The sequence below is a fragment of the Glarea lozoyensis genome, assembly GCF_000409485.1.
Source record: "Glarea lozoyensis ATCC 20868 chromosome Unknown GLAREA12, whole genome shotgun sequence".
NCBI lineage: Eukaryota > Fungi > Ascomycota > Leotiomycetes > Helotiales > Helotiaceae > Glarea > Glarea lozoyensis.
Genome location: NW_007360986.1, coordinates 539,827 through 565,613, shown reverse-complemented (window position 1 = coordinate 565,613; position 25,787 = coordinate 539,827). Strand labels below are relative to the sequence as shown.

Genomic DNA, 25,787 nt, shown 5'->3' with positions numbered 1-25,787 from the left:
GCTGTTTTGATCACTGAAAGCCCGACATGGAGAAAAATACCACGCCTTGGTAAATGTGAGTAACAAAATCCCAGTGCGACTGCACAGAAGAGCCTCCATCAAGATCTTCAAGGCAATATCGCCGCCGCCGAATACGCCATCAGAAACTGCTGGGACGCCTCGAAAACCGTGCGTATAAATGATTGAAATAGGAAGGTCTGTACAACGAGAGGACCTGCATATTATCCACTCACCGCGGCGTCGCGGAATGAGGTTGAAAGGGGGAGATGCCCGACGAGCAAAACTTTACAAACTTATGCAGGGCGGTGGCGCTTCAGACCCCGCGACTCTATGAATTAAACATGTTTGGCTTTGCTAGCGCAGTGCGGGATAAAAAAGATGAGGGTTTTGGCTTGTGAGTTGCCCGAAAGGATATCGTTTTGCGTGTAGTGGTTGTTGCTAGCTTGGTGAAGCAAAAGGTGAAGAAGATGGGGACGGAAAATGCTGGGACAATTCAGGCTCAACATTCTGAAGACACAGACCAAAATTAGGGGTACGAGACAGACGAAAAGGTGCAAAAATATACAAAACAAAAACAAGCTCCCTAACCGGTTCGAACGATTGACCTGAAGATAATTGTTGTACTGCAATCTTCCGCTCTACCACTGAGCTAAAGGAGCTTTGCGAAGTTGTGGTTGGTCGGAATTTCGCTATTTCAATCTATATACCAATTTACAAAAAAGCGACAGCCGAGTTTTGGATCGAGGTTCAGGGCGTGAGTATTTCTTTTTAAAGCGGCACACAATAAATAGTCAAGTCTACCTTGTGTTTTCTATGGACCGAAAAGTGTTGTACGATTGTAACTGGCGAGAAGAAGTAATCTTAAACATCAGTACTAACTGTTGCAAATTTAGAATAAATCATGTATATATATTTGACTTCTGCAGCCTTTAAAAATTAAATTATGTTTCTTCGGTTGCTGCTGCTTTAGTTTCTGAGCATTGATATCACATGATCATTCAAGGTCACGCTTCTTCGCCAATTCAACACCTTTTTTGTTACATTTATTTATCATGTATTCCATATTTACAATATACAATCCAAAATATTGCAATTACAGTTTCCCTTCCAAGTCAAAGCGAAACACATTTCTCCCATCACGATTTGACACCCATCCACTCCTCCCAATCGGTTCCCTCAAGTCACTCGCAAGCTGCTTCAGAGAAACCTCATCCGCCTCATTAGCGACAAACCGATGTCCATTCTCCTTTAATCGACCAACGACAAAACCTCTCTTCGGTTTCCCATCTCGTCCGAACTCAACTGTGTATGTCTAAAAATCTATTAGCATGACCCATCAGCCAAAAAGGGTTGACTCAAGACCTACTTCAATCACCGCCTCACCCTCCGCGATCTCATCAATCTCCGGCACAGATCCATCTTCTAAAAGTCCAGGAAGAGGATTCTCAGTCGGATACGGAGAACTCCTCGGACGATTCGAAAGACAAATAACATGCTGATAAGTAGCCACACCTCCATTTGCAAGCACCAATCCATTCCGAATTTTCCCTTTTCTCAATTCTCGTACCATCGCTGTGAGAGCCTGGAAATCAGTTTCTAGACACCCAAAAACATATGGCCAGACTTACATGCATAGAATAGTTATTCCCCGCTCCTCCAAACGACGTCAGTCCACCTAAAAGCGTAATCGGCTTTTCATATTTCGTTATAGGAATACCCAGATGTTGACACGCCAATTTGGGGACAATAGGGAAACATCTATCCACGTCAGTCTCGCCCGTCTCTCTGCTTTAACACACCTACGAATAAAAATCAAACATATCAACATCATCTTTCCTCAACCCAGCAGCTTCAAGCCCCGCATCCAACGACCTCGAAATCGAAGGACTCTCATAAAAGTTCGGCCGTTCCCAGACTACATTTCATTACCCCTAAGTCCCTCTCACTCCAGGATATATACTTACATCGTTCACTATCACTCGTCCCCGCACCACCCAACGGGTAAATCCATCGACTTTCATCAATCCCCAATTCCCTCGCGAACTCCACAGAAGTAAGCACGCACGCCGCCGCAAGATTGACATTATTAAACGCATTCATCAGTAATGGGTCTATCACCATCAGCCCCTTCCAACCTTCCCCCCTCACCCTCAAACACCCTTACCCCCTCACAAAAACAAGAACAAAACTCACAAGGATAACAAATCATCCTATTCGCCTTCCCCACCGCCCCAATCTCCTCCTTCGTCTTCGCAGGCGTCCCAAAATTCCACGCCACAGGGTTCTTCTCCGCAACTTTCGCGAATCGAGCATACAATTCTGCTGATTCGGCGTGGTTATCATAGAGAGATTGGTTGCGATGGGCGCGGAAGGCGTTTTCGTAGAGTGGGTAGATGTGGATTGGGAGGCCGATTTTGTGGCGTTTGCCTATATCTATTTCCTTTAACATCCTCATACCGAAAGTCATAAAAAGACTTACTATCTCCCACCCCCTCCAGATCACTAACTGAAACTCCGCGTGCGGATTTATCTTCTTCTGTCCAACCCTGAGGTTTCTTCCCCTTGAGCTGACTCACTACACATACAAAATCAGCTTTTACCCTCTAAACCTATCCTCCTCTCCCCTCTCCCCTCTGCCCATAAACAAAAACCCAACTCACAACTCCCCAACGCCTCCCCCCCAACCACAACCCCCAATCTACACTCCCCCCTCGCAATCCTCCTCGCAGCTTCATCAACCATCCTCACAGGACTATCACCTCCATGATGACTTAACTCTCTATAAACTTCCCTTCCCTTTTCTTTTTCTCCTCCAACACTCGCTTCTAAGCCTAATCGTTGAGATATAAGCGTAGGAAGGTCAGAGTATCGCCACGTCCATGTATTGACTACGGAGATGGAATCGATGGAGGATTGGAGATCAGAGATTTCAGAAACCGGTAAGGAGGTATCTAAGAGAGCAGCGTGGATCGCGGAGAGCATTAATTCCAGCGGTTCAATAACCTCCTCACTCCGATTCTTAATATCGGCAATCCCTATCAGTACCGGAACTGGCATTTTTGCGATTTTATTTTCTCTAGTTTAACCAAAACCAAGAAAAAATACTTGTAAGATACAATCAATTCACGAAAACCAAAGGGAAATGAAACACGGTAACAAAGGAATCAATAAAATGAACCTGTTTACTTGAGAATTCTCGAGAGGATCATCGCCACTAACTGCTTGCTGCTGGCTGCGGCATCCGAACCTCGGTGCAGAGTGGATGCGGCGGGGTTTTCGGCTTGCACATCTGAACTTGTGAAGAGACAGGCAGTGAATTTTTGATAGGAAGATGATGTGTTAAAAGACATGGGATGATTCAGTGGGAATGTGGTTTTTTATACGACGAAGGTATATTGGGAGTGATGTTACACCGAATCTCACTCATCGGATAGTTGAGTGGAGGGCCGGGGGGTGAGATTTCGGGCACGAGCCGAGCGCGCTTTCAAGCTTGATCTCGGACGTGGAGGCTCTGCTCTGATACCCATTCCAGCAATTTCACAAACTAGTGAAAGATGGAAGAAAAAGTATTACAGTATCATCATATCATTCATCTTCTATCCACATCACCATCCCCTCCTCTCCCATCGTCCCCTCATCCCTAAAATATACAATACTCCTGTCTCCCTCCCTTCCATCCTACCCATCCCACCCAATATCAGACAAAGAAACCCACCGCTCTAACACGGCAGTCCGTTATAACCCCCATCGCCTCACCAACCCCTTCATACCAATGCACATAAAAAGAATCGCACGCTATAAACACACTCAAACACACCAAACGCCAACCCACCCCCCAGCCCCTACCCACTTTTCCCCTCGACCTCCCCCCCCTTCAGCAACGCCCGCAGCGTAAGCACCTCCCTCTTCAACCTCGCATTCTCCTTTCGCACCCTCGCAACATCCTCCCCCTGCTCCTTCAACTTCCCCACCAACATCTCCTTATCCTCCTTCCCCTTCCCCTTGAGCGCCTTCACGATCTTGCCGAGCTCCCCATTAAACTTCTCATACAGGAGCTCATTCTCCGCGCTACTTTCCTTATACAGCTGATCCAGGCCTTTGACTTTGAACTCCGAGGCTTGCAGGGATTTCTCGAGGTCGAGTTTCACGCTGTCGTTGCGGGTGGTGAGATCTTTGACGATTTCTGGGATCTTGGATTCGAGTTTGCTGATGTTGGCGGTGAGTTTTTCGACGTCCGTGGTGCGGAGGGTGGAGTTGCTGTGCAGTCTAGCCATTTCTTCCCCGATTTTGGAAAGTTCAGTTTGTAGTGAGGCTTCGGCTTCGCTGATGGCTTTTGCTTCGTTTTGAAGACGTTCGCGGAGTTTCTGGGGGCTTTGGAGCCGGAGTTTCTGGGGGGATGTTTTGCCTGCACTTGTTGTTGGTCGACTGATAGAGGGAACGCGGTCGCGTGGGGTGCCACGTAACGTGGGGATATTGGATGATAGAGAGACTGTTTTGTTATGGCCCTTGCCTGCCGACCACAAATCCTTCACTACAACATCTGGTGTGGACATGATATTACTGGGTCTTTCTGTAAGACTGCCAATATTTCGTGGTGAAGACATTGGCGTGTTTTCCTTCTGCTTTGGTGAACCATTGAGATAGACAGATGATCTACCTCTCTCGCCATTCACTACCGGAATCTTCGTCGGAGATGGTGTTCGTGGCGATGCACTGAGCTTCAATCCTTTCAGTCGATTCGGTGAGGGTAACATGGGAGAGCTGTCTCCTAGAGTAGCAGCTGCCATCAAAGATTTCAAATCGGAAAGAGAACTGCGTCGTTTCTTCTTCAACTTGCTCGCGTCTTTCTTCTCCTCTGATGGAGGTGAAGCCCCAATCGTACTCAGTCTTGAGGGTTCCCCTTTCGCGCTACTTGGCCTTTCATCAAAGGCGCCGAGTACCGTTGGTCTATCTCTAGATATAGGACGTCTACCTGGAGACTCAATAGACCTGGAGCGGTTGAGAGACGACCCTTTCGAAAGGCTTGAAGGAATAGGTTCGCCAGTAGCAACACTGCGACTTGTCTTGCTAAGTGTCCTCCAAACTGACGGGCGCTCATCTTTAGTGCTGTTCTGTCGTAGAATGGTGTCTGCAAACCGGCGTCGGAGAGAAGATGCATTTGAAGTTAAAGATCCAGTAGCGGAATGTGTAGATCGGCTGCCCGAGATTGAACCAAAGTTGGCATTGTTGCTCACAGCTCCAGGCCCGATATCTTCGAATATTCTTTCGGAGTCCTCAACCATACGGTCTAGCAGATTGATATAATCGTGTGGTTCCCCATCAGTGACAAGCAGCTCAGCAAAAGCAGCAGTCATTGCACCTCGATCACCATCATTCCCGCAACCCTCCAAGAGATCTGCGAGAAGCTTAATGATTGAGATAAACGCTCTTCGATTTTGCGGTGCCATATCGCCAAAGACCATCTTGACGTAATCAGCAAAATCACCCGGATGAAGTTTCAGCGCATTTGCTTGCAATCCGTCCAGGCTATGTGAGGACATGACCTGTCCCATTTGATCTTTCCATGCCATTCTCAGATACTTCTCAAATGCCACAAAAATAATGTCTACCGAGACCTCCGAGGCAGCTCTTTGATCGAAAGGATTCTCGATAAAGGAGTTGTAGATTGCGTTGATAGCCAATTCATCCGCGTTGGCTCGATTTCTGAGCACCCTCCCTACCACATTGCCTTTCCGTGACTGAAGAGCTGCAATATAGCCGGTAAAGGTTTCCTCGAGGCGAACGAGCGGATTTACTGGTCGAGCTTCTTCTATACCACCACGTACGCTGCCCTTATTTTCCATGAAGTCTTGAACCGAGTGTGTTGATTTATTACTATTGCTGCGTGTGATTTGAGGTGCCTGTATCGATGGAATGCTGCCCATTGTAGGAGTACGAGTGTTTCTTGGAGTTGAGTGTAATGAGCCTGAATCTTTGAAAGACGTCACTGAAGCATTGAAGTTACTGCTGAGGAAACTGGAAAGCATCTTGACTGGAGAAGCTGGTCTAGAACTTTTTGCCTTCTCGCCATTAACTTGAATCTGGAGTGATTTGAGGATCTTTGTGTTGAAAGAAATCAGAGGTGAAACTAAAGCGGGATTACTAGATGAGTGTTGCAGGCGTAGGAGATCAGCCGCTGAGAAAGTTAGCACATATACTTACAGTAAAGATGGTCTTGCTTACTTCTTTTCGCAAAGGTTGGCAAGAAGTGTTCCGCAACAACCTCATCAACAAATACTCGGTCATGAAGCCCGTCAACCTCTACGCGGAACTTTCCTCCTCCAACGGCAGTTACGTTGGCAACAATCTCAACACCATAATGACCTACTGGAGCACCCTTCGTACCATGCTCGTGATCAACCACTATTCGGATTGGAGCAGGTTCCTTTCGACCCTCTACTAATGTGCCAATACCTTCTTCGAATACAGCAGTATGGAAACTGACCTCAGCAGCGACTCCTCTCGTCGAGCGCAAACACCATTTATCAGTCTCTCGTTCTGCTTCCGCAAACCTGCCTTCCACTCTAGCCCTCGATATCTCTTCTGTGAATTTGAATGCTTTACTCTCATATGATCCTTGAAGAAAGAATGCGCGAATTGTGGTTGCTGGAGCATTTCGCTCACGCCCAGAGCCAATATCCTTCAGGTCAGCTAATGAAGACATCCATACCAGGCGCCCATCATCAGACATAGTGAAGCGAGTATCATTAAGTGCATGCCAGCCTCCAAAAGTCAAATCATAAACACGTCGCTGACCCCCAGCAGCAGCAGTTGCTGAAGCCATCATAGAAAGCGCAGATGGTTTATCAATCTCTGCCATAACACCTCTAGCAGAGAGACTGGTTCCCGGAGCTTTACGAAGTATAATCAAAGAATCGGCAAACAGTAAAAACAAGCCTTCTCTTTGGCTGCCATAGACCGGTGACGCCTCAACATGAAATGGAGCTGGTAATTCAGAAAAGTCAACAGCAGCAATAATTCGTCCTTGTGGATTGAGTGACGAGGGCCATGCCTCCACGATGTTCTTGAGGCGGTTAACGACTTGAGACTTGTCCGTTGAAGGTGGATCCATGGAGCATATGGATGTAATAATATCTCTAGCTTTAAGCATTGGCTGTAGAGCTGGGTGGCCAACCGGGAGGTAATTGACAATATTATCAATAAATAGACTGTAGCGAGGTAATCGCTGAACCGGTTCGATCACAGCAGACCGCAAGCGCTGCTCCCCCGTCTGCGCAACTCTCTGCGAAAAACTCGATTGCTGCTTCACAAATATTGAAATAATGTTCGGAAAATCCTGACTGGCATTGATATAATCCTGATAACATTCCGTAAATTGAGGAAACCACTCCAGAAGAACTTTCGCGAAAGCCAGCGCTCCAGTAGGATCTCTTAGACGGCCAGTCCCTCCATATCGAGATCCAGTCGAGCCAACAGGTGTTTCCAAATCCTGCATTGCATCTTCTTCCGTGTCATCCATAATCTTGCGAATGGCCGCTAGAAAGGCAGAATTGATTTGTAGAATTCGATCCAAGCACTTTGGAAACAATTTCTGCAAATCCTCTTCTGACGGACTAAAACTCCCAAACGCGCGCTCCCTAGCTTTTGTCCGGAAATCATCTGCGATATGGTTGACCAGCTCGTGCATTTTAACAACATATCGCTCTTCCGTATCTGATAGCTCTGCCATTTCTCGTCGCAAAGACATCTTCTGATCTTTCAAAAACGATCTCGTTCGATTGAGCGCAGTCGGCTTCGAGGGGGCTCTTCGTAGTTTCGAAGTCGGTAAAAATGCCGTTTCTCCAAACAACTGAACCAGCGGCGCATAGACTCCATACTGCTTCAATGTCGGATCGAGTAATTCCTCCTCCTCCTCCCCATTCTCATCCACTTCCTCTTCCCTAAACGGACTTATAGACCCAGGCGGCAAAACCAAATCCACATCCGCATGATTAATACACTGCGGTCGCAAAGCAGCCGAAATATCATTTATAACCTCCCCAATATTCTCCACCTTGACCATCGATCCCACCACATCAGCCGCATGTTGTTCCCCAAAAAGCGCCGGCGCAGACCCAGGTCTTCTCGTCTTGAACCCAGCCGTCTGAAGGATCAAACCACTCTTCACCACCTCGGGCAGCTCCTTGAAGTATTTCAGCAACCCAAACGCCAGACCACGACATATCTCATCTCCCTGTTTCTCGCGCGGTAGATAGTTGACTGATTGATAGAATGGCGAATGCGGCGATATGGTGATGCGTTGATAGCTCTGGAAACCCGCTGCGGTGAAGACGTGGATCTGGATCCGCGAGCTGTTAAGCGTGGAATTACTAGTCGTCGAAGAACCGTGAAATATAAGGACGGGAAGGTTGCCCAGATGCGCATCGGTGGTATAATACAAATTGACCTGGTCTTGCGCGAGGACCAGCTCGTCGGTGACTCGAACCATGGTGTTGACGAAAGATGCAGTTCCGCAACAAAAAAGCTAATTTGGTAAGAATCCAGGTCACTCAATGGGCCGGCATAGCTCTCTCTTCCTCTCGCAATGAACGTTTCGCGCACCCCGTTTGCAATTGTCGAATCGTTGGGTATTATTCTTTCGTGGGACCACAGGTTGGCGAGGGAAGGTCCTTTGTTGACGCGCTGTCTGGTCAGCGGTGTTGGAGCTGGTTGTGGTGGTGCTGCATAAACAAGGTGCTCATCGCACGACTTTCGAGTACACCAATGCAGGTAGGTTGGGTCCAGGATAATCCGGTCTCAGGAGCAGAGATTTGGCGTCATATCAGAGTGGAGTGCGCCTGTGTGAGTTGTCTCTCCATTTTTAGATACAGAAAGTCGGAGCTTTTTCTTCCTTGCGAAGATCAACGCGACGCGTTCATTGGTCGAGCGGTTTGAATGTCAACAACCTCCATCAACCCCGCCATGCGAAGTCGAAACAAACCGTTGCGATTTTCCCTTGGGTAGTGGAGATCTTACTTTTAAACATCCGACACTGAAAACAATTGTATTTGAGGTACTGTAAATTCAATATGTCAACTCAATACGCCAATGACATCCCCTTCACAGCAAGCAACAATCAACAGGCATTCAAACTCCTCGAACTACCTCCCGACCTCCTCGCCTTGCTAGAATCAGACAACCCACCAATGTTTGTCTCTCCCTTCCTTCCCCTCTACTCATCCTACTAACTCATTCCTCCTCTAGTCTCACCATAACCTCCTCACCATCCACAAGCACAACGCCGGGCCACGCAATCCTAACCTCCACCCCCTCAAACTCAACCATCCAAAAGACCTACCTCCTCCGCCAGAAAAACACTTCAAACCCGATAATGATCCTCACGCCCTCCACCACCTCAGAAGATGACGACTCTATCCCTATCCCGACCATCACAGCTATATCTAAGACGTCCGATACGATTGAGTTGATCGAACAAGTTGACGAGAAAAAAGTCGTTGCAAAGGGGAAATGGCATGAGAAGTTCGCGAAGAGCAGGGAGGGGAAGAAATGAAAGTGGGAGAGGTCAGGAGAATTTGAGTACAAAATGCCACGCTCTCTCTCAATTATTATAACGCCTTGAGCTCTTCCTCTTCCTTCTCAACCTCCACCTCATCACTCACCTTACCATCGCCCCGATAACAACAGCTACGTCCAGATCCTCGGATACAGGCCTGCCAATCCCACACGCCGATGAGAAGGACCAGTAGCCTAGGAGACATGGCATGAGAAGTTTGCGGATAGCAACCAAGGATTGAATCAACCCGGCGAAGAGCAGACCCAGCAGAATGCTCAAGACAAGAACTCCGGCGCGTCGGGATCTCTGGTGGCTGGCAGAGTCTGTCAAACTCATGTGGAATTCCGTATTCCCCTAATATATGTTCAACTAGATGGAAAAGGGTCGTGGCTGAGAACAGGGGATGATGAAAAGTTCGTCGAGGTTAGGAAATCAATGGGTATCGAGTCACCTAGGAGGATATCTGGAAGCCAGAGCTCTTTTTCGGAGTGTACAAATGTCTCGAACGCTGAAGTAGTATATGATACAGGCAACGTGTGTCTGAATATTCGGAGAGACGGATGATAGGATAGCTACGTTCTATAGCCGATTGTGGTCTATCTCATGCAGACGACGTGTCGAGGAATCAATTTCTTTGGTTTTGATTAAGAGTAATAAAGCCGTGATACACAATCTTCTCGATCATATATCTGACCATGCGTGTGTAAGGCAAGAGAGCACCTTGAGATGTAAGTTACTAGTATCATTTTGGTGAAAAGTCTTGCGATTTAGATATTTCTATCATGATGATAAAAAGTTACTCGCGTGAAGCAAAGGCATCTCATCTACAATCTCGCGCACAGAGTAAATATCCAACCCTTCTTCCCATTCCGCTACGATCATATCCAAATCTTCTAATGCGCAAAACCTCATCCCACTCCTAATATCCCAACTCCCCCATCCCCTCAGCCCAAACAACCTACCTACCTAGGCAAATACCTAACACCAAGCAAACTTCTCATTAGCAACCCACTCCACCTCCGCAGGCCCCCCCTCACCCTCACCGTACCACATCAAACTAGCAATACTATCCTCCTCCCTCTCCACCTCCTCCCACTGCATCCCCGTCTTCCCCAGCAACTCCTTCACAACTCCACTAACATTCCAAACCGCCACGCTCTTCAACTCCCACTCCCCGGCCTCCCTCTGCGCAACCCTCAGAACCGCAGCAAGTTTCTCCGCATTCTCGTCGCTCACACGCTCATCCTCCACCACGAGCCGGAGCACGTAGAATTTATTCCCTGCGGCGGCGTCAGTGAGGGGGCCGTAGAAGACGCGCGAGAAGATGATCCAAATGCGGGACCCTGGGGCGCCGGTGGAGATGGCGCCGTTGATGGTGGGGGCGGCGCGGGTGGGGAAGAGTTTGGAGAGCATGAAGGTTTGGCGGAGGTGGTGCCATTGTATGGTTTCGGAGTCGGGGATGATGGCGAAGGATGGTTTTTTGGTTGCGATTGCGGTGGTTTTGACTTGTTTGGTGAGGAGGTCGAGGTCTTGTTTAAGGAGGTCGGGGAAGTCTTCTTGGGTGAGAGGGGTTGCTGTTGAGTTGCTGCTGGATGTGCCATTGATTTCGTTGTGGCCGTTGGTTGTGGTGGGCGGGATTGCAGGCAGTGATAGATGGGAGCTGGGGAAGACTTTCCATCCCAGGTTGGCGTAGTATTTCTTTCCGATGTCTGAGTATAAGACGCTGAATGGACATTCTGCTATTTCCTTCTGGTGCGTTGCAAGGGCTGGGCCGAGTAGCTTGAGCATCCGAGTGGCATATCCCATTTTTCGATACTCTGGGGGGCAGAACACAGAACCGATGCCGTGAGTTACACCAGACTTGATGGTTCCATCTGGCAGAGCGAGGATGGTTGGACGACGCAGCGATTCGCAGGAGGAGAGAAGGGGACGAGAGTTTGGAGGGAGGGTTGAATCTGTGAGAATCCAGTCTACAAAGGTGTATTAGTTTTGCTTCAACTGCGAGGCAGAACATAGACTATTGCTATGAAGGCTTACGTGTAACTCCTCCATCTTGTGTCTGAGGGATGTTTTCAAGGAATTCCTCCCTCTCTAGATAATCGTCCAAAGAAAGGGCATTTCCCCAGTTCTTGGCAGTCAGGGTCCATGTCTGTCTCTTTTCCTCCTTGGTGGGGTGAGCCAGAACAAGGTTGGGAGAATTGGCTGGTGGTAGATTGGCCATTGTTGTTGTGTCTTGACTAGATGTGTAAATAGCAATGCTTTGATACGATATGCTAGAATAGTACGTAAATCCGTGCAAATACCCGTCTTCTAGGATATTGACGAAGGGGAGAATGTATGGGGAAATCAGCAAATCTGGGGAAAGTTTTGACAAGTAATAGAAACTCTGTGGCAGACTAGCGTAGACTATTATCCTTGTGCAAAGTTTGTTCCTTTATCTGTTTTTGAGAGAGATAAAAGGAAAGGGATGGAGAAAACACAACGAATTACCAGAAATTGGACAGAATAGAAAATGAATCAATTCGGCCACCAGTGTCAGCAGACCGAATCTCTTATACTTCTTTGGCTGCTGGTGATCTTGTGTGACAGGACCAGATTCACCTACGGAGGTTTTGATTGAGTAAAACTAAGGTTAGCAATGGGAGAGGATTGATGCTCTATCTCGTAAAGGGATGGGAATTCCCAGTTTTGAGCCGCGGGGAGCCGAAGAACCCGCAGCGTCATGTGATTCCCTAGGTATTTTTTTAGAGCTGGTACGTGCCCCACTTAAGCGCCTTGGCTTCTGGAACGATTAGAAGGAACGCTAAGAGGTCCAGAGAACAAGGAAATGCGACAAAAATGTACGAAGGCCGGGGAATATAATTGTTAATTGGACGTACCCACTAATATAATTTTCGGCATTCTTTCCAGCACCTCGAACTTTCTCTGAAATCATACCTCCATCGCAGCCTGTAGTGTAACTTTTTAAAGACAATATTTGAATGACTGCCAAGATCAATCTGAAAATGAAACGTCACGTGTACCGTCTCAAGCCTTACCGGCGCACGCACCAACTGCAATTATTGTGGGGTTCTAACGGTTCGCTCGAGGCTACAACCACGCCTGACGATGTTCATCGACCAGATCTGAGAAATTCAGAGAAGATTTCGATTCACCTTGGTCTAATTTTTTAGGACGGACTCATCTGCTGGTACAGGTGACGTCAAATTCTAAAAGTCAGCAATGAAGACGTTGAAACTGTACGTCTCCATGTTCCTTTCTCTCTCTTCAGTTACCCATCTGTTCATGAGATCGAATTGCTCCTTCAACGCGAATTTCCCTCTTTTCCGGGGTTACTAGGTATCTTAGAATCCCCTTGTTTCGCTCGCTTTTTCTCATTTGCGATTCCAAAGAAAAATTCCGATCGTGTCGCTCACAATGGAAAATCTAGCTCAAGTCAACAAACGTGACGTTGCTCCTCCTGCTGCTCCTGTCAGTAGGCCTCGTCCGCTGCTCGCAGGAATTGTAGAGCGATTTCATCCTAGAAGACTCATTGCGCCCATCAGGAGAATTCAAAGGGACGCGCAGCTTCAAGTAGAGGCACACAACAGAATGGTAAACAATCCCGCGGAAATGAACGCCAACGCCAGGGCAGGTAACGTGCCCAACAACCACCAAATATTTCCAAACATCATCGACTTGACCGGGGACGAAAATGGCATGATCGGCAATGAGAATGACATTGTCGACCTTGACTCCCCAGATAGCGAGAATGGCGGACGTCGAAAATCGCCGAGGAAAGCAGATGTTGGCCAGCCTTCTGGGCCTCGAAATGATCGCTTCAATGTTTCACCTGGCCCAGTTCTTGCTTCCCCAGCAGCATCCATGGGCTCCGCGGATGAGTTTGGTATGGCGCCATTCCAACCAGGCTGGGAAGGTAACTTTATACACGACGATGCCTTTGATGACCCGGCGATGGCACAGGCGATGATGGATGATATTGCTGCGGGAACAAAGACTCATGGTTTCCAGGAAGGATGGATGCAATCTGGCGGACGTGCCGATGACTTTGGAGAAGGGCCTTCCAACTTGCCAATGGGGGACAGTGGGATTGAATCACGGACCAATGTCATGGTGACACTGCTTTCTTTCTTTCCTGGCATCTGTCAAGATTATATCTCGGAGCTGTACGAATCAATTGCGCCATCATCTGAACGAATCATTGCTCACATTCTTGATCAAACCGAGAAGGGTAAGCCCTTTCCCAAATCAAAGGACAAGCAAAAGAACCTCAAGCGCAAGAGAGATGTCGAGGTCGAGGCCGACGACGAGGCCAAAGCTATGGCAAAATACGCGGCTGCTGATCGCGCCCCTCCTGCTCTGTTTGGACGTGCAAGAGGCTACACGAGGAAAATCCTAGCGGCCGAGTTTGGGCATACACCTATGAGCTTTATTGATAAGGTACTTTCAACCAACAGAAATCACCTTTTCCCATCCTATGCGGAACTCCTGAAGGCCGAAACCAACACCGATGACCAAAAGCCGGCGTACGAAAAATTAAGATATCGTCGGATTATGCCGAAGGAATGGGAAGACCAGGAGATCCAAACGTACATCAACGCTGTTACATCAGAAGCGGCGATGGTCGAACTTTACCGTGAACTGCAGGCAGCTCGAAAAGTCAGAGCCATGGCCGAGTTCAAAAGGGTAGCAGAACGAGAACTTGTACTTGCCGAAGAAGCAAACGAGCTGAGGGCAAGAGAGGACGGTACCATGCTGGAATGTGGGACCTGCTGTGCAGATTATCCTATGAACAGAATGGTTCATTGTAATGCAGAGGCTCTGCATTGGTTTTGCAAGGCATGTGCGTTAAAAACGGCTGAAACTCAAATCGGCATGTCAAAATACGAGCTTTGCTGCATGTCAACAGATAATTGCGAGGGGGGTTTTTCAAAATCTGAGAAAGAAAAATATCTTGATGAGAAAACAATCGTTGCGCTGGACCGAATCGAGCAAGAGGCTGTTTTGCGAATGGCTGGTATTGAGAATCTAGTTAACTGTCCTTTCTGTCCATTCGCAGCCGAAATGCCACCCGTAGAGATAAACAAGGAATTCGATTGTCACGCTCCGGAGTGCGGGAAGATCAGTTGTCGGCTTTGCAAGCTAGAATCGCATATTCCAAAAAGTTGCGAAGAACATGCCAAAGAGACTGGCATGTCTGTCCGTCGCGAGGTCGAGGAAGCCATGTCGGCGGCGATCATTAGAAAATGTAACAAATGTGGCACTCCATTTCTCAAGGAAGAAGGCTGCAATAAAATGACATGCACCAGAAACGGATGTGGGAACGTGCAATGTTACATCTGTTCGAAATCTTGCACTTATAATCATTTCAATGATAAAAGTCGCGGTGGAAAAGACGGAAACTGCCCTCTGTTCGACAGCGCGAACCAGCGGCACGAGAGGGAAATTCAAGAGGCGGAGAAAGCTGCTCTTGATAGGATCCGACAAGAGCATCCGGAATTGACGGAGAGTGACTTGAAGATCAAGGTGTCACAAGCGGTTCTGCAAGATGAAGAAATAAGGAGAAGTAGGGAACCCAGGTATCGCCCTGCAGAGCATCGTCCTGTGGAAGGACAACCAAATCGACTCGGTTAGTGGGGTAATCTCATCGTTAATTTGAAGTTATTGAGTTTTCGGTATTATTTTGGCCATTTGTATACCCAGATATTGCTATGGAATATTTATAAGCGAGTTTTTGATCATGGTTGCTAGCAATTGTTGACTTTTTCTTTTATTCTTGAGGCTAATATTATCTAAGAAATCGAGTTACTAATGGAACTTGGTAATCCTCGCCAAGGGCACCACTGGGCTGTCAACAATGTGCCAGACGAGAATGATCTGCCTGCTCGGCCACCTGCGCCGAATAATCTCGATAATGAAGGTTATGGTGTTCATCGAACTATGCGTGAACGCCTTGCTGCTTTACGGCGTAACGCTGCTCGTAAGTGATTCCCTTTTGAAAGGCATTTCATTATATTCCAGTGGAATGGTGTACCTGATTTAACTTGGTAACTAACATGTCTTAGCGAATCAATTTCGCATAGGTAGACTTGATAGAAAAGGCTTAGGGGGTAATGACCTCCAAGACAATTTACCTGACGATCTACGTCCTCGAGACGCCCTAGGAGAATTCGAACGATACCTATTCCGCACCGGACTCAACTCACCATTCGAGGGTCCCGCAGCAGCAGCAGTCCTTCCCGCTGGCCCCTCTCCAGATAACCTCAGAGACGTTTACAGGCAATGTCACATAGCCGGACCCGGCGGCCCTGCTTGGCCTGCGACGGCAAGGCCTCAGCCAGTTGACGTCCGTCCTCGAATCCAAGTCCCGCGCGAGCTCGAAGACCGCATTCTCCGGTTCTTACGTGACCAGAAGATATTTGAAGACCATGGGAAGCCAAATGATAAACGAGCGCTTGGGCATCTGGAACGGGCTTGTAATCTAATTAAAGCGAAGCTTGAGGCTCTTCGTGCTGAAGCGGAAACGGCGAGAATTGCGAAGATGGAGGGGGAGGGGGATGCTCATGAAGAGCGAGTTGCGGGGAAGGGAAAGGCTGCAAATGTAGGGTTGGGAGGTCTCCTCGCGGGCCGCATGGGACAGGGAGAAGGTTCTGGTCTTGGGAAGGAGAAGGATGATGGATCGCTGAGAGGGGATGCTAATGCAGCACCAAATATCCTTCAAGCCTGCATTCAAGAAGCATCGAGAGTGAGAGATGAAGAAGATCAGCACCAAAGAGAGTTTTTGAGAGTTCAAGAGCTAGGGGCGCGGGACGAACTGGTCAGGCAGCGAATCTTCCAAGCTGCTATCGATGATGCGAGGGAGGCCGAACAACACTTTCGTGAACCACAGGATAACTTTGAAGGCAGACTTCAGAGGCTGAGGGATGCGCAACAGAGACATTTGATTCAGGCTGAGGCGGCCCGTGTTCTTTATGGAGGAGGGCATGTCAATCCGGCGGTCTTGGGGATGCTAGATGGGCCACCGCGAATGGGGGAGCGTGCTAGACATACGGTGTTTGCGAGGCCTGATGGGCCTATATTGCTAAATATGAACAAACCCGTTCCACCTCCTGCACCGAAACCTCAGTTCGCTGCGCCTAGCGTTATAGATCCTCCGCCACCGTATGCTGAGGTACCAGAACAGATGGGTGGACCAGTCCAACAGCCTTCTCATAATAACCACGGCAGTTATATTTTAGAGAGGATGGCTATGGCGGATAGACAGAGGGCGGTGGAGCATCTTGCGCAGATTGAGAGACAGAGACAGGAGGCAGGGAGAGTTGCTTCAGAGAGACAGGGACAGAGGGATGGGGGAGATACGGGGGAGGGACGGAGTGGTGCTTCGGAGAGACAGAGGGAGCACGCGGAGAGACCTACTGGATTCGTATTATGGCAGCAGTGGGAGCAGAGACAGAGGGAGGAGAGAGAAAGGCAGGAGGAACAGAGAATCCATTTGGGTGAACATATTGATGCTGAACGTGATCGTGCTCTGGACAGGGCGGAAGCATGGGAGAGAGTTAGGGTGTTGAGAAGAGAGAGAGAGGAGAGAGTGAGGGCACAGAACGAGGAGAGGCAGAGAATTGCGGCTGTTGAGAGCGATCGAGTTGATCGTGAGGTTCGAGTTGGACAGAACAGGGTTTTTGGTGATAGGGGGGAGGGGGAGCGTGACCGTGGTATGAACGGTTCTGCTATGAACAGACCTAGCAGCACATCCAATCCTCCCAACCTTAACGCTGCCACGCCCAACGCCGCCAGCAGCTCCAGCACCACAGCTCGCTCAATCCCCGGTTTCCAACTCACCATGACGCGGACACGCACCGTTATACAGAATCAAGCCGAGTCATCCCGTGTACAAAGAGTCGAGGGGCCTTCAACACCCGGCCCTTCTATGCTAACTGCAGGCTTAGCCGCTGCTGCTATGAATCGTCCTGGTAGTATGTCCGGCCCATCAGCTTCTGCTATGAGCCGTCCTGTCAGCATTTCTGGTCCTTCTCCTATAAACGGTCCTTCCACACCCAACGCCGCCAGCAACACCAGAACCACAACCACTACTCAATCCATCCCAGGTTTCCAACTCACCATGACGCGCTCATCCACCCGTATACAAAATGACCCTTCTCGTGCACAAAGAGAAGCAGCAGCGCGTATACAGAGAGAAGAAACAGCTCGCGCCCAAAGAGAAGAAGCAGCGCGTATCCAAAGACAAACAGATGAGAGATCAAGGGAGATAGAGAGAGTGAGGGCCGCGGACGCAGCTCGTGTACAGAGAGAGCAGGCTGCTCGGTCTCAGAGGGAACAGGCGGCTGCTCGTGTGGTTAGGGAAGCTCGAGTTGCGAGACGCGAGGTTGGGAGGGGGTTTGGGGGGTTTGGGGGTGGAAGGTGCGCTTGAACGTGGAGGGGAGGGGGGTGAGAGGGGAGAAGTGGGTGAGGAGGAGGGGGGGGATGAGGAGGTGGTGGGGGATGAGGATGAAGATGAAGAGGGGGATATTGATGATTGGTTGGAGGGGTTGTTGGAACTTTGAGGGTTGTTTGGGGTTTGTTTGGATTGTATTGGTTTGGTTTGGGATTGTATATTGGTTTGGGATTCGGCTTTGGAGTTTGGGATTTACAATTGGCATACATGGGAAAAGGACCAAGAAACGGGATAAAGGAAAGGCACAAAAAAAGTTGGCGTTTGGATGAGAGGTGTTTATATGAGTTTGGGTTTTATGGCGCGTTTACGGTCTTTGGTTTATTTTCTTTCGGCACGGGATGGGGATGAGATGTGGGCGATGTGTAATTTTTAATTCCTTATTCCTAATTCCTAATTCTTAATTCGTAATTCAAGATATTCCACTCACTGATCTTGATTGTTGGAGTAAGTTGTGATTTGAGATTCTGGTGAAAAGAGCAAGATCGTTATGGATTACGGAAGGTATTTGTTGCTTGTTGATGTATAAGAGGAGGGTGGCTGGGTGTAAAGGCTGAGGTTTGTGGGGGGTGGATTTGGGGATGGGGATAGGGATGGAGATGGAGATAGGAATTGGGATAGGGAAGGGGATGAGGATGGGTGGTTGGGGGATGGATTCAGTTGAATGCAGTAGGGTTTGTGTTAAGTGGATTTATCGATTAGTTGTTAGATAAGGATAGGAACTTCTAAGTTGTATTTAAAGGGTTTAGTTAGGTTAAAAGGATAGACTTAGACGGATAATTAAACTACACAAGCTCCCTTCTAAGTATCTCTATACCCCTTACCTTCTTCGTATAAAGAGTATATTAATAGCCAAATCCCTACTTTTACCTATATTTTACTACCTACAGGTGCAGAGTAGGAATCTAGTATATAAAGTAGAATTCGGAATCTTACAACGGCTATTTAAAAGTCGGGGGGTAATGGGATAGATAAAAAAGAGAAGGGGTGAAAAGAGGGGAGGTTGTAAATAGATATTCTAATCTCGTAGTTTTTTTTTGTAGTTATTAGAGATAGGGGATAGGTTATAATAGAATGTAAGGCTGAGGATAGGAACAGTTAGAGTGTCTCGTATAAATATACTATATCTAAAGACCTAGAAGTCTAATATTTTCTTACAAGTACCTAATCTCACTACTAATAATATACAAATTTCCATTTATCTCTCTCCTCCTTTAATAGACGCTACAAGAGAGGATAATCTAGTTTAATCTACTATAAAGCTATAATGAATTTTTAAAACCCCCTAGGGAAAATAAACCGTAGTAGCACTACCGTTGTTTTCTTTCTTATATAGTATTTGTTAGAGATATATTCTAATATACGTAATAGTAAGATAGATATCTACTTATAATAAGGTATGTTTTAAGATCTATATAGGATACCTGTATTCGCAATTCCTACATTCTAGCTACTAATAGTACACGGAACCATTATCCCCCTCATTTGCCAACCTAACAAGAGGGGAGAATCCACTTTAAAATCCGCTGTTAAACTACTATACATGAATACACCTACATAAAATCACCACTCCCAAACCCTCCAAACGGATTGTGCGGCGCACCACCGGCACCACCCCTCGGCGCACCTCCAGGTCCCGTAGGATCATATCTCGCACCCGGCGGTGCATTTCCCGGTCTCCAACCACCTTGGCCTTGTCCTTGTCCTCCGCCGCCGAATAATGGATCATCGAACGTCGGATGCATACCACCACCCATCCCCATCCCGCCGCCTCCGCCGACAAAGCTTCCACGCAAAGGGTCGTATGGACCGAGACCTGGGGGGTTGAGATCATCATGTCCTATTCCGAAGGGTGAGCGGGCGCTGGGATGAGGTGCGGCCATGCCACGGAGGGGACGGTGAATGTCGAGTTCGTCGTCGAATCCGGGTGGTCGCATCTCGCCTTCGGGAAAAGGACGACGGTGGGGTGCTGGAACGAGAGGGTCTGAAAATGGGTATATGCGTGCTGGTTCGGGGTTTGAGTCTGCAGGATCTCGGTTTTGCCTTCTACGTGCTAGATCTTCTTCTCGTTGGTCGTGTACTTGTTGACTTGCTTCGTTCCCGGCTGAGTTGCCGATTTCGTAACCGTCTTTGTTGAGTCCGGGGATTAATTTTGAGATTATGTTGATTCGGAAGAGAGATGCGAGGTCTGATTTGGGTGTTAGTGATACCTGACAGCTGGATGATGGCTGAAATCATACCTTGAATTCGAGAAGGGGAAATGAATATGTCTTTGAGTTTTGTTTCGAGATCTGATCGATCCTCATCCCCAGATTCTGTCAAAGTAATTCGTAATGGAAGTGCCGCTGAAGAGATATAATCCTTTGCCACAACTTCTAACCGGGTTATCTTCTCATCGCCAATTCCTATTCCTCGTATTTCTGCCTTTCCTCCTAGTCTATCCACCTTGATAACATATTCCATCGATGAATGAGAGTGTGCATATAGGAAGGAATGTGAACCGAATGAGGTATTCCAATCTGCGTGTAGCCTCGGCGCAATCGACTCGAACTCTGATGCTAAACAAACATCAGCTAGGAAGCAACATAGCACCTGGAATCGTATACCCTTCTTCTGTCCCTCCTTAAATCCAACTAGCCGGAATCCTACTGCAATCATGCATGCGTGTGAGAATAATGCAATCGCTTCGTATGAGCTACTCATGTCTGAGCTGGTATCATTCTTTGGATGCGTTGGGATGGCATTTGCCATGTGCTTGAGAATGTTCTCGGAACTTAAAGGGTTGTCCATATTGAGCTTACTTAGATAGCTGGGTTGCGTGGATGTATTTGGTAGTAGCAGTGTAAATGTGACTCGGTGGTGCTTTGTGCCAGCTAGTTGAAGCTTTCAATATACCAGGCGGGCAGGTTTGAATAATTGCTTGAGTCGTCTTCCAACGTGATACTTTGCGGCCTTTCCTGAGTTTCGGAGATTTGTTTTGACGTAAACCGATTTGCCTCGATAATTGCTGTGATGTAAAGTTGATTGGGTTGAGTTGTTTCTTTGGAGGAGGAAATAGTTGTAAATGCGATTGACCAGGGTGACGGGGGGTAAAGCCGGTGGGTCGTGATGATGGCACCCCGCGTTTGCCTGGAGTTAGCTTTGACCCCAGGCACCAAGGCACAAAGCCGTCAGATCAACAGCGGCTTCTGAGTGGCCAAGATAAGTGGAGCCTATGGTTTCATCGTCTCGCGTATCTGATGGTTCTCGGCTCTCTGGTGGCTCAGGGGAACATTTCGAGGGAGGCTCCTTCTGCACTTAACCACATAGAGTTGTGACTGTACGAGAAATTCCTGGTCACATTCACGTATCGCAACTGCCAACTCAAGATGGATTCCAACATGCAAACTCCTTCTTCCTTCAACCTCATCCGAGGACACATTTCGAGAAGACCGCCGTGAGAAAGTAATACATTCGCCAACAGTCACAGAGCTGGCTTGATTGATCTAGGACCCTCCTCGCACGGATAGACCAAATTAAACAATATGTCGGATGCTGGTTCTGCTCCTGGTTCCCTCATAGACGACCTCTTCACCGGAGAACAATGGTTATCAGATCTTCCCAAGATTGGCCCTGAAGACCATTTCGTCGATGTTGTTCGCGAATTGTCCATGTAAGGATATCTTGTCTCGTGAGAAATCTGTATTAATTGGAGTTCAGCTTCTTCGTCGATGAAATAAATCTCCCGTATTCCTTTGAACAATTTCGGACGACAGCTGCCGGAAACAAATTACGGAATTTGGTCGATTATTTGATCATCAACACCAAAAACAAGGTCATTATCAGTGCCCTGTTGTAAGTGCAATGTCCGTTACATGGAGCGTTTCTGATGCGTCTACAGAACCCTCAAATGGCATTTCTCTACCCTTGATGCCGATGATCCCAAAATCAACGAGACGAGGGCGACGGCCTGTGAGATTGTAGCATGGAGATACTTGAGTCGACTTTCTGAGCGAGAAGCTGTCGATTTCTGCTTGTACGAAATTGAGCCTCTGACGGACATGGATCAGTCCATACAGTCATCTTCAACCGCGGTCTCGGAACGTTCAATGCTTTTGCCAAGGTTTGCGTCTCGTCGTCAAACAGCAATAAGTAGGCCTGCGACTAGCAGACGTACGGAATTGGAAGCCGCAATGCTTAATATGGGCAGCACACCTATTGTACGGAAGAATAGCGATGCGAAGCATGCGGTACAGGATCCAACGTCGTCTTTCATTGGTTTGACAGCTCTTGAGATTGCTGTAGTGTCCGACTCGAAGAAGTTCCTTAGTCAAGCGATCATACAGAAGATCATTACCGGTATTTGGAAAGGTGACATTTACTTTTGGGAAGACCTCAATGAGCATTCAGTAAAGCAGCCACAATTTTACAACCGCGCCGAGTCGAAACCCTACGCACGATTGAAAGTGCCCAAGTATATCAAGACCTTCGAGTTTATTTTCTTTGTCTGCTTCTTGATTCTTTACTATGTTGTTCTCATGGAGCGGGACATGTAAGTCATTGCAACTCTTTTATCTTCCTGGCTAATTTGGTACAGGTATCGAATATATCCTTCAGAGATCATGCTGTACATATGGTTTGCTGCATTTGCATACGATGAATTCTCCGAGTTCATTGGGGCTGGCACGATGGTGTACTCTGTTGATATTTGGAACGCCTTTGATTCCATCATTATTCTGATTGGTGCAGCGTTCATGGGTCTTCGTATGTCTTACTCTACTCTTACGAAGCAGTTCTAATTGTTACGCAGGCGCGGTGGGTATGATCAAACACAACGATGACATTGTTAACACGGCATTCGATATACTCTCACTGGAGGCTCTCTTCATGGTTCCGAGATTATGTTCTCTTTTGAGTCTTCTCCCCTATTTTGCCACATTGGTAGGGCAACTTCATGCTCGCAATGAGTTCAGATGCTGATTTATAAACCCAGATCCCTTGTCTAAAAGCTATGATGACGGACTTTATCAAATTCATGGTTATCGTCGGTATCATACAAATTGGTAAGTATTCTTGATCGAGTCGAAGCAGCTCATGCTAAACCTCGTAGGATTCTTGACCACATTTTCATTACTTGCCAGAGAAACCTTTTCAATGAGGGAGATGAATTGGACATTAACCAGGGTTTTCTTCGGAGCGAGTGGTGAAGGATTCAACATCATGAACGAAATTGACCCCCGACTTGGTCCTCCGCTAATGATCATCTACGTCTGCATGACTAACATTCTTTTGATCACATCATTAGTCTGTGTAATGCGAGAGAGCTTTTCAAGAATATTCGCCAACGCACGAGAAGAACAGATCTACGTCTACTCTGTATATGTCCTCGAGGCCTCAACTAGCAACAGTCTTACGCACTTCTTTCCACCTCTGGTAAATACCCTGGCCCATGTTCTACTCTTTATGCTAACCAACGCGCTTCAGAACCTGATCCCTCTTTTTTTTGTGAAACCACTTCGTATCTTTCTAGCCCCGCACCACTTGCGACTACTACGCATTCATTTGCTAAGGATCAGTCATATACCAATTGTGTCGATAATCTGGCTTCTGGAACACCTTCCTGGGAGGAAATATCATTCCGGGGAAGCTCTATTCTCATCTCATATTCCCGAATCAACTCAGCTTTTACTCGACGCTGTCAAAACAAGAGAAAATAGGGCAAAGGGAAAGTCGGCGGGGAAATCGAATGCGGATTCGGCCCGAGGTCGATCATATGTATCGGGGTCTCAAACAAGAGTACAATCAAACATGACGGGTGGAGCAATCGATCACGAAGAGTTTACTTCTGGTGGCATGCTCAAAAATGTCGACGTGGAAATTCCTGGTCCAGAGTGCGCTGTTGAGATTGCGATGGTCAAGGAAAGAGAAACGGAGTTGGAGGAGAAGGTTGCGGCGTTGAGTGTGCAGATTGCGGAGTTGACGGCGTTGATAATGAAGTCTCAGAATACGGGTGGGTTTGGTGACTGAATCAGGGAGATGATGTTTGTATTGGTTTTGTGCTTGTATATTTATGGCTTGGACAGGTCTGGACAGTTTATTTTGGGGGCGGAATATTTTTGGTTGGGGGATTTAGTAGTATGTGGTTTAGGGGTTATGGGGTTGGTTTGTGAATTAGCGAGGTAGTTGAAATCAAGGGATTCGAAAGAAAACGGGGTTTGCTTTATCAAGATCTTTGGTGCTGTGCTGTTGAGTATGATGGAGTTGCAAATGGGAAAGGAATTTTTTTTTTTTGAGGGTCTGGAGACGAGGCATGCCGCATGTGAGACGGGGAGGTTTTGGTAGTGCTTTTTTTGCTTTGCTGGTGGTGGTGGTGGTGAAAGAAGAGAAGGGGGTGCGAGGGTGAGATATTTTGGAAGTTAGGCTCTGATGGAAAGTAGGTAGCTAGGTAGGTACGCATTCACGGGTTTTCGAGGTATGGAGGGAGGTTGAATTATCGGAAAAAAGGGGGGCGGAAAAAGACTTTGGGAAGATTGTGAGGGGGAGGGAAGGAAGGGTGGTTCTTTGTTCTGGGGAGATGGAATGAGATGGGATGGAAGATATTCTTCTCTTGTTTCCAAATGTTTAGGATGTTGAATTTTGAATTTTGAATGCCTGGATGTTTGTTTTTTTAAAAGATAATACTATAAGGAGCTGAATACAGGAATGACCTTCGACGCTAGCACTACCTCCAGGTCCCCGAAAATACTTTAACCCTTCCAAATCGCGGGGCCGGGCGTTCGTGTCATGTATGGTTCGTTGAGGTATGTCGTCTGTTATGTTCACGTTAGCTTTATTTCTTCTCAACCCTCCGCGCTCTTTCTACTACTTTAAGAGGGTACGTACCTCATTAACACCATATACATTAACCTTCAGATCCTCATCCGTCGGGAGGTAGAGTCCTGGTATGGATACCAAGGGACCTGGGATACCACCAACACCGTGGTTCTGGATGGTGGTTTGGGGGTTGATGGGAGGAAGAACTCGTATCTGAGCACATGACACGAAGAACTGGGCTCCGAGAGTGGGATCGGTGGCTGTTTGGAGGCCGATGTGTTCGATTCGGAAGAGGTATTCTCCTGGTGGGAGGGTTGGGGGAAGGGGGATGGGGAGGGTTGAGAGGTCTGTGGGGTGGTTAATGATGGGGGGGGGAAGAGATGGGGTGGATGAGGAAGGGAAAGGGGAGATTGGGGATGGGAGAGGAGATTGTTTGGCGGGTGTATAGGATGGGAGAGCGAATTTGAAGACGAGAGTGAAAAGTGAGTACATACCTAAATTCGGCCATCTCACAGAATGCGCGATATACCCATTCTGATAAGTCTCTGTGTACCAAGTCGGGAAGTCTTCGTAGATCTTGAACCACTACACATAATCAACACAACATCCTCCCCATTTCCTCCTTCTTTTCCCTCTAACCTCCCCTTCTCTTCTCCTAAACAAAACAAACCAAAAACATCACTCACCACATCCCCCTCCCCCCTCCCCCCTCCCCACCCCCACAACCCCCCTCCTGGCGCCCTCGCCAAATACCCCATCAACGGCCCCGGATGACTAATAGTATACGGTACATGCCAAGTCACCTCCTCCCCGGCATACACGTCCAGCACATCAGGCGTATGCGTGGCATTCACGTTACAACGTAGATCGACGCTGGAGAGCTGTGTGGCGGCGTACATGGGCAGGATGTCGTCGATGTCTTCGTAGCCGGGTTCGGGGACGAAGGTGGACCAGCGGCGGATGTATTTCCAGTGGGGGTGGTGGGTGAGGTTG

The 25,787-nt window shown here is 47.8% G+C and overlaps 8 protein-coding genes across 8 annotated transcripts; 3 read left to right on the top strand and 5 right to left on the bottom strand.

Annotated features, from left to right (window-relative positions):
• Positions 1-1,093: 1,093 nt before the first annotated feature.
• On the bottom strand, positions 1,094-3,057 carry GLAREA_10626 (Thiolase-like protein; the record flags this gene model as incomplete). The annotated part of the gene is made up of 8 exons (XM_008079727.1): positions 1,094-1,312; positions 1,367-1,582; positions 1,629-1,758; positions 1,804-1,915; positions 1,965-2,111; positions 2,194-2,427; positions 2,480-2,575; positions 2,661-3,057. The coding sequence occupies 8 exons, from the start codon at positions 3,055-3,057 to the stop codon at positions 1,094-1,096; spliced, it is 1,551 nt and encodes a 516-aa protein (XP_008077918.1).
• A 785-nt stretch (positions 3,058-3,842) lies between these two features.
• GLAREA_10625 (DBL homology (DH-domain)) lies at positions 3,843-8,488 on the bottom strand (the record flags this gene model as incomplete). Its single annotated transcript, XM_008079726.1, has 2 exons — positions 3,843-6,175; positions 6,223-8,488. 2 exons carry the CDS (start codon positions 8,486-8,488, stop codon positions 3,843-3,845), a joined length of 4,599 nt encoding a protein of 1,532 aa, XP_008077917.1.
• Positions 8,489-9,068: 580 nt separating this feature from the next.
• GLAREA_10624 (uncharacterized protein) lies at positions 9,069-9,550 on the top strand (the record flags this gene model as incomplete). Its single annotated transcript, XM_008079725.1, has 2 exons — positions 9,069-9,187; positions 9,244-9,550. The coding sequence occupies 2 exons, from the start codon at positions 9,069-9,071 to the stop codon at positions 9,548-9,550; spliced, it is 426 nt and encodes a 141-aa protein (XP_008077916.1).
• Positions 9,551-10,531: 981 nt separating this feature from the next.
• Positions 10,532-11,774, bottom strand: GLAREA_10623 (uncharacterized protein; the record flags this gene model as incomplete). The annotated part of the gene is made up of 2 exons (XM_008079724.1): positions 10,532-11,523; positions 11,591-11,774. 2 exons carry the CDS (start codon positions 11,772-11,774, stop codon positions 10,532-10,534), a joined length of 1,176 nt encoding a protein of 391 aa, XP_008077915.1.
• A 1,196-nt stretch (positions 11,775-12,970) lies between these two features.
• On the top strand, positions 12,971-17,981 carry GLAREA_10622 (RING/U-box; the record flags this gene model as incomplete). Its single annotated transcript, XM_008079723.1, has 3 exons — positions 12,971-15,182; positions 15,351-15,533; positions 15,619-17,981. The coding sequence occupies 3 exons, from the start codon at positions 12,971-12,973 to the stop codon at positions 17,979-17,981; spliced, it is 4,758 nt and encodes a 1,585-aa protein (XP_008077914.1).
• Positions 17,982-19,555: 1,574 nt separating this feature from the next.
• On the bottom strand, positions 19,556-20,792 carry GLAREA_10621 (uncharacterized protein; the record flags this gene model as incomplete). Its single annotated transcript, XM_008079722.1, has 3 exons — positions 19,556-20,190; positions 20,243-20,560; positions 20,609-20,792. The coding sequence occupies 3 exons, from the start codon at positions 20,790-20,792 to the stop codon at positions 19,556-19,558; spliced, it is 1,137 nt and encodes a 378-aa protein (XP_008077913.1).
• A 734-nt stretch (positions 20,793-21,526) lies between these two features.
• GLAREA_10620 (uncharacterized protein) lies at positions 21,527-24,008 on the top strand (the record flags this gene model as incomplete). The annotated part of the gene is made up of 8 exons (XM_008079721.1): positions 21,527-21,654; positions 21,702-21,836; positions 21,883-22,533; positions 22,579-22,745; positions 22,792-22,922; positions 22,975-23,044; positions 23,092-23,414; positions 23,466-24,008. 8 exons carry the CDS (start codon positions 21,527-21,529, stop codon positions 24,006-24,008), a joined length of 2,148 nt encoding a protein of 715 aa, XP_008077912.1.
• Positions 24,009-24,727: 719 nt separating this feature from the next.
• On the bottom strand, positions 24,728-25,693 carry GLAREA_10619 (uncharacterized protein; the record flags this gene model as incomplete). The annotated part of the gene is made up of 4 exons (XM_008079720.1): positions 24,728-24,790; positions 24,864-25,141; positions 25,289-25,379; positions 25,481-25,693. 4 exons carry the CDS (start codon positions 25,691-25,693, stop codon positions 24,728-24,730), a joined length of 645 nt encoding a protein of 214 aa, XP_008077911.1.
• Positions 25,694-25,787: the final 94 nt, after the last annotated feature.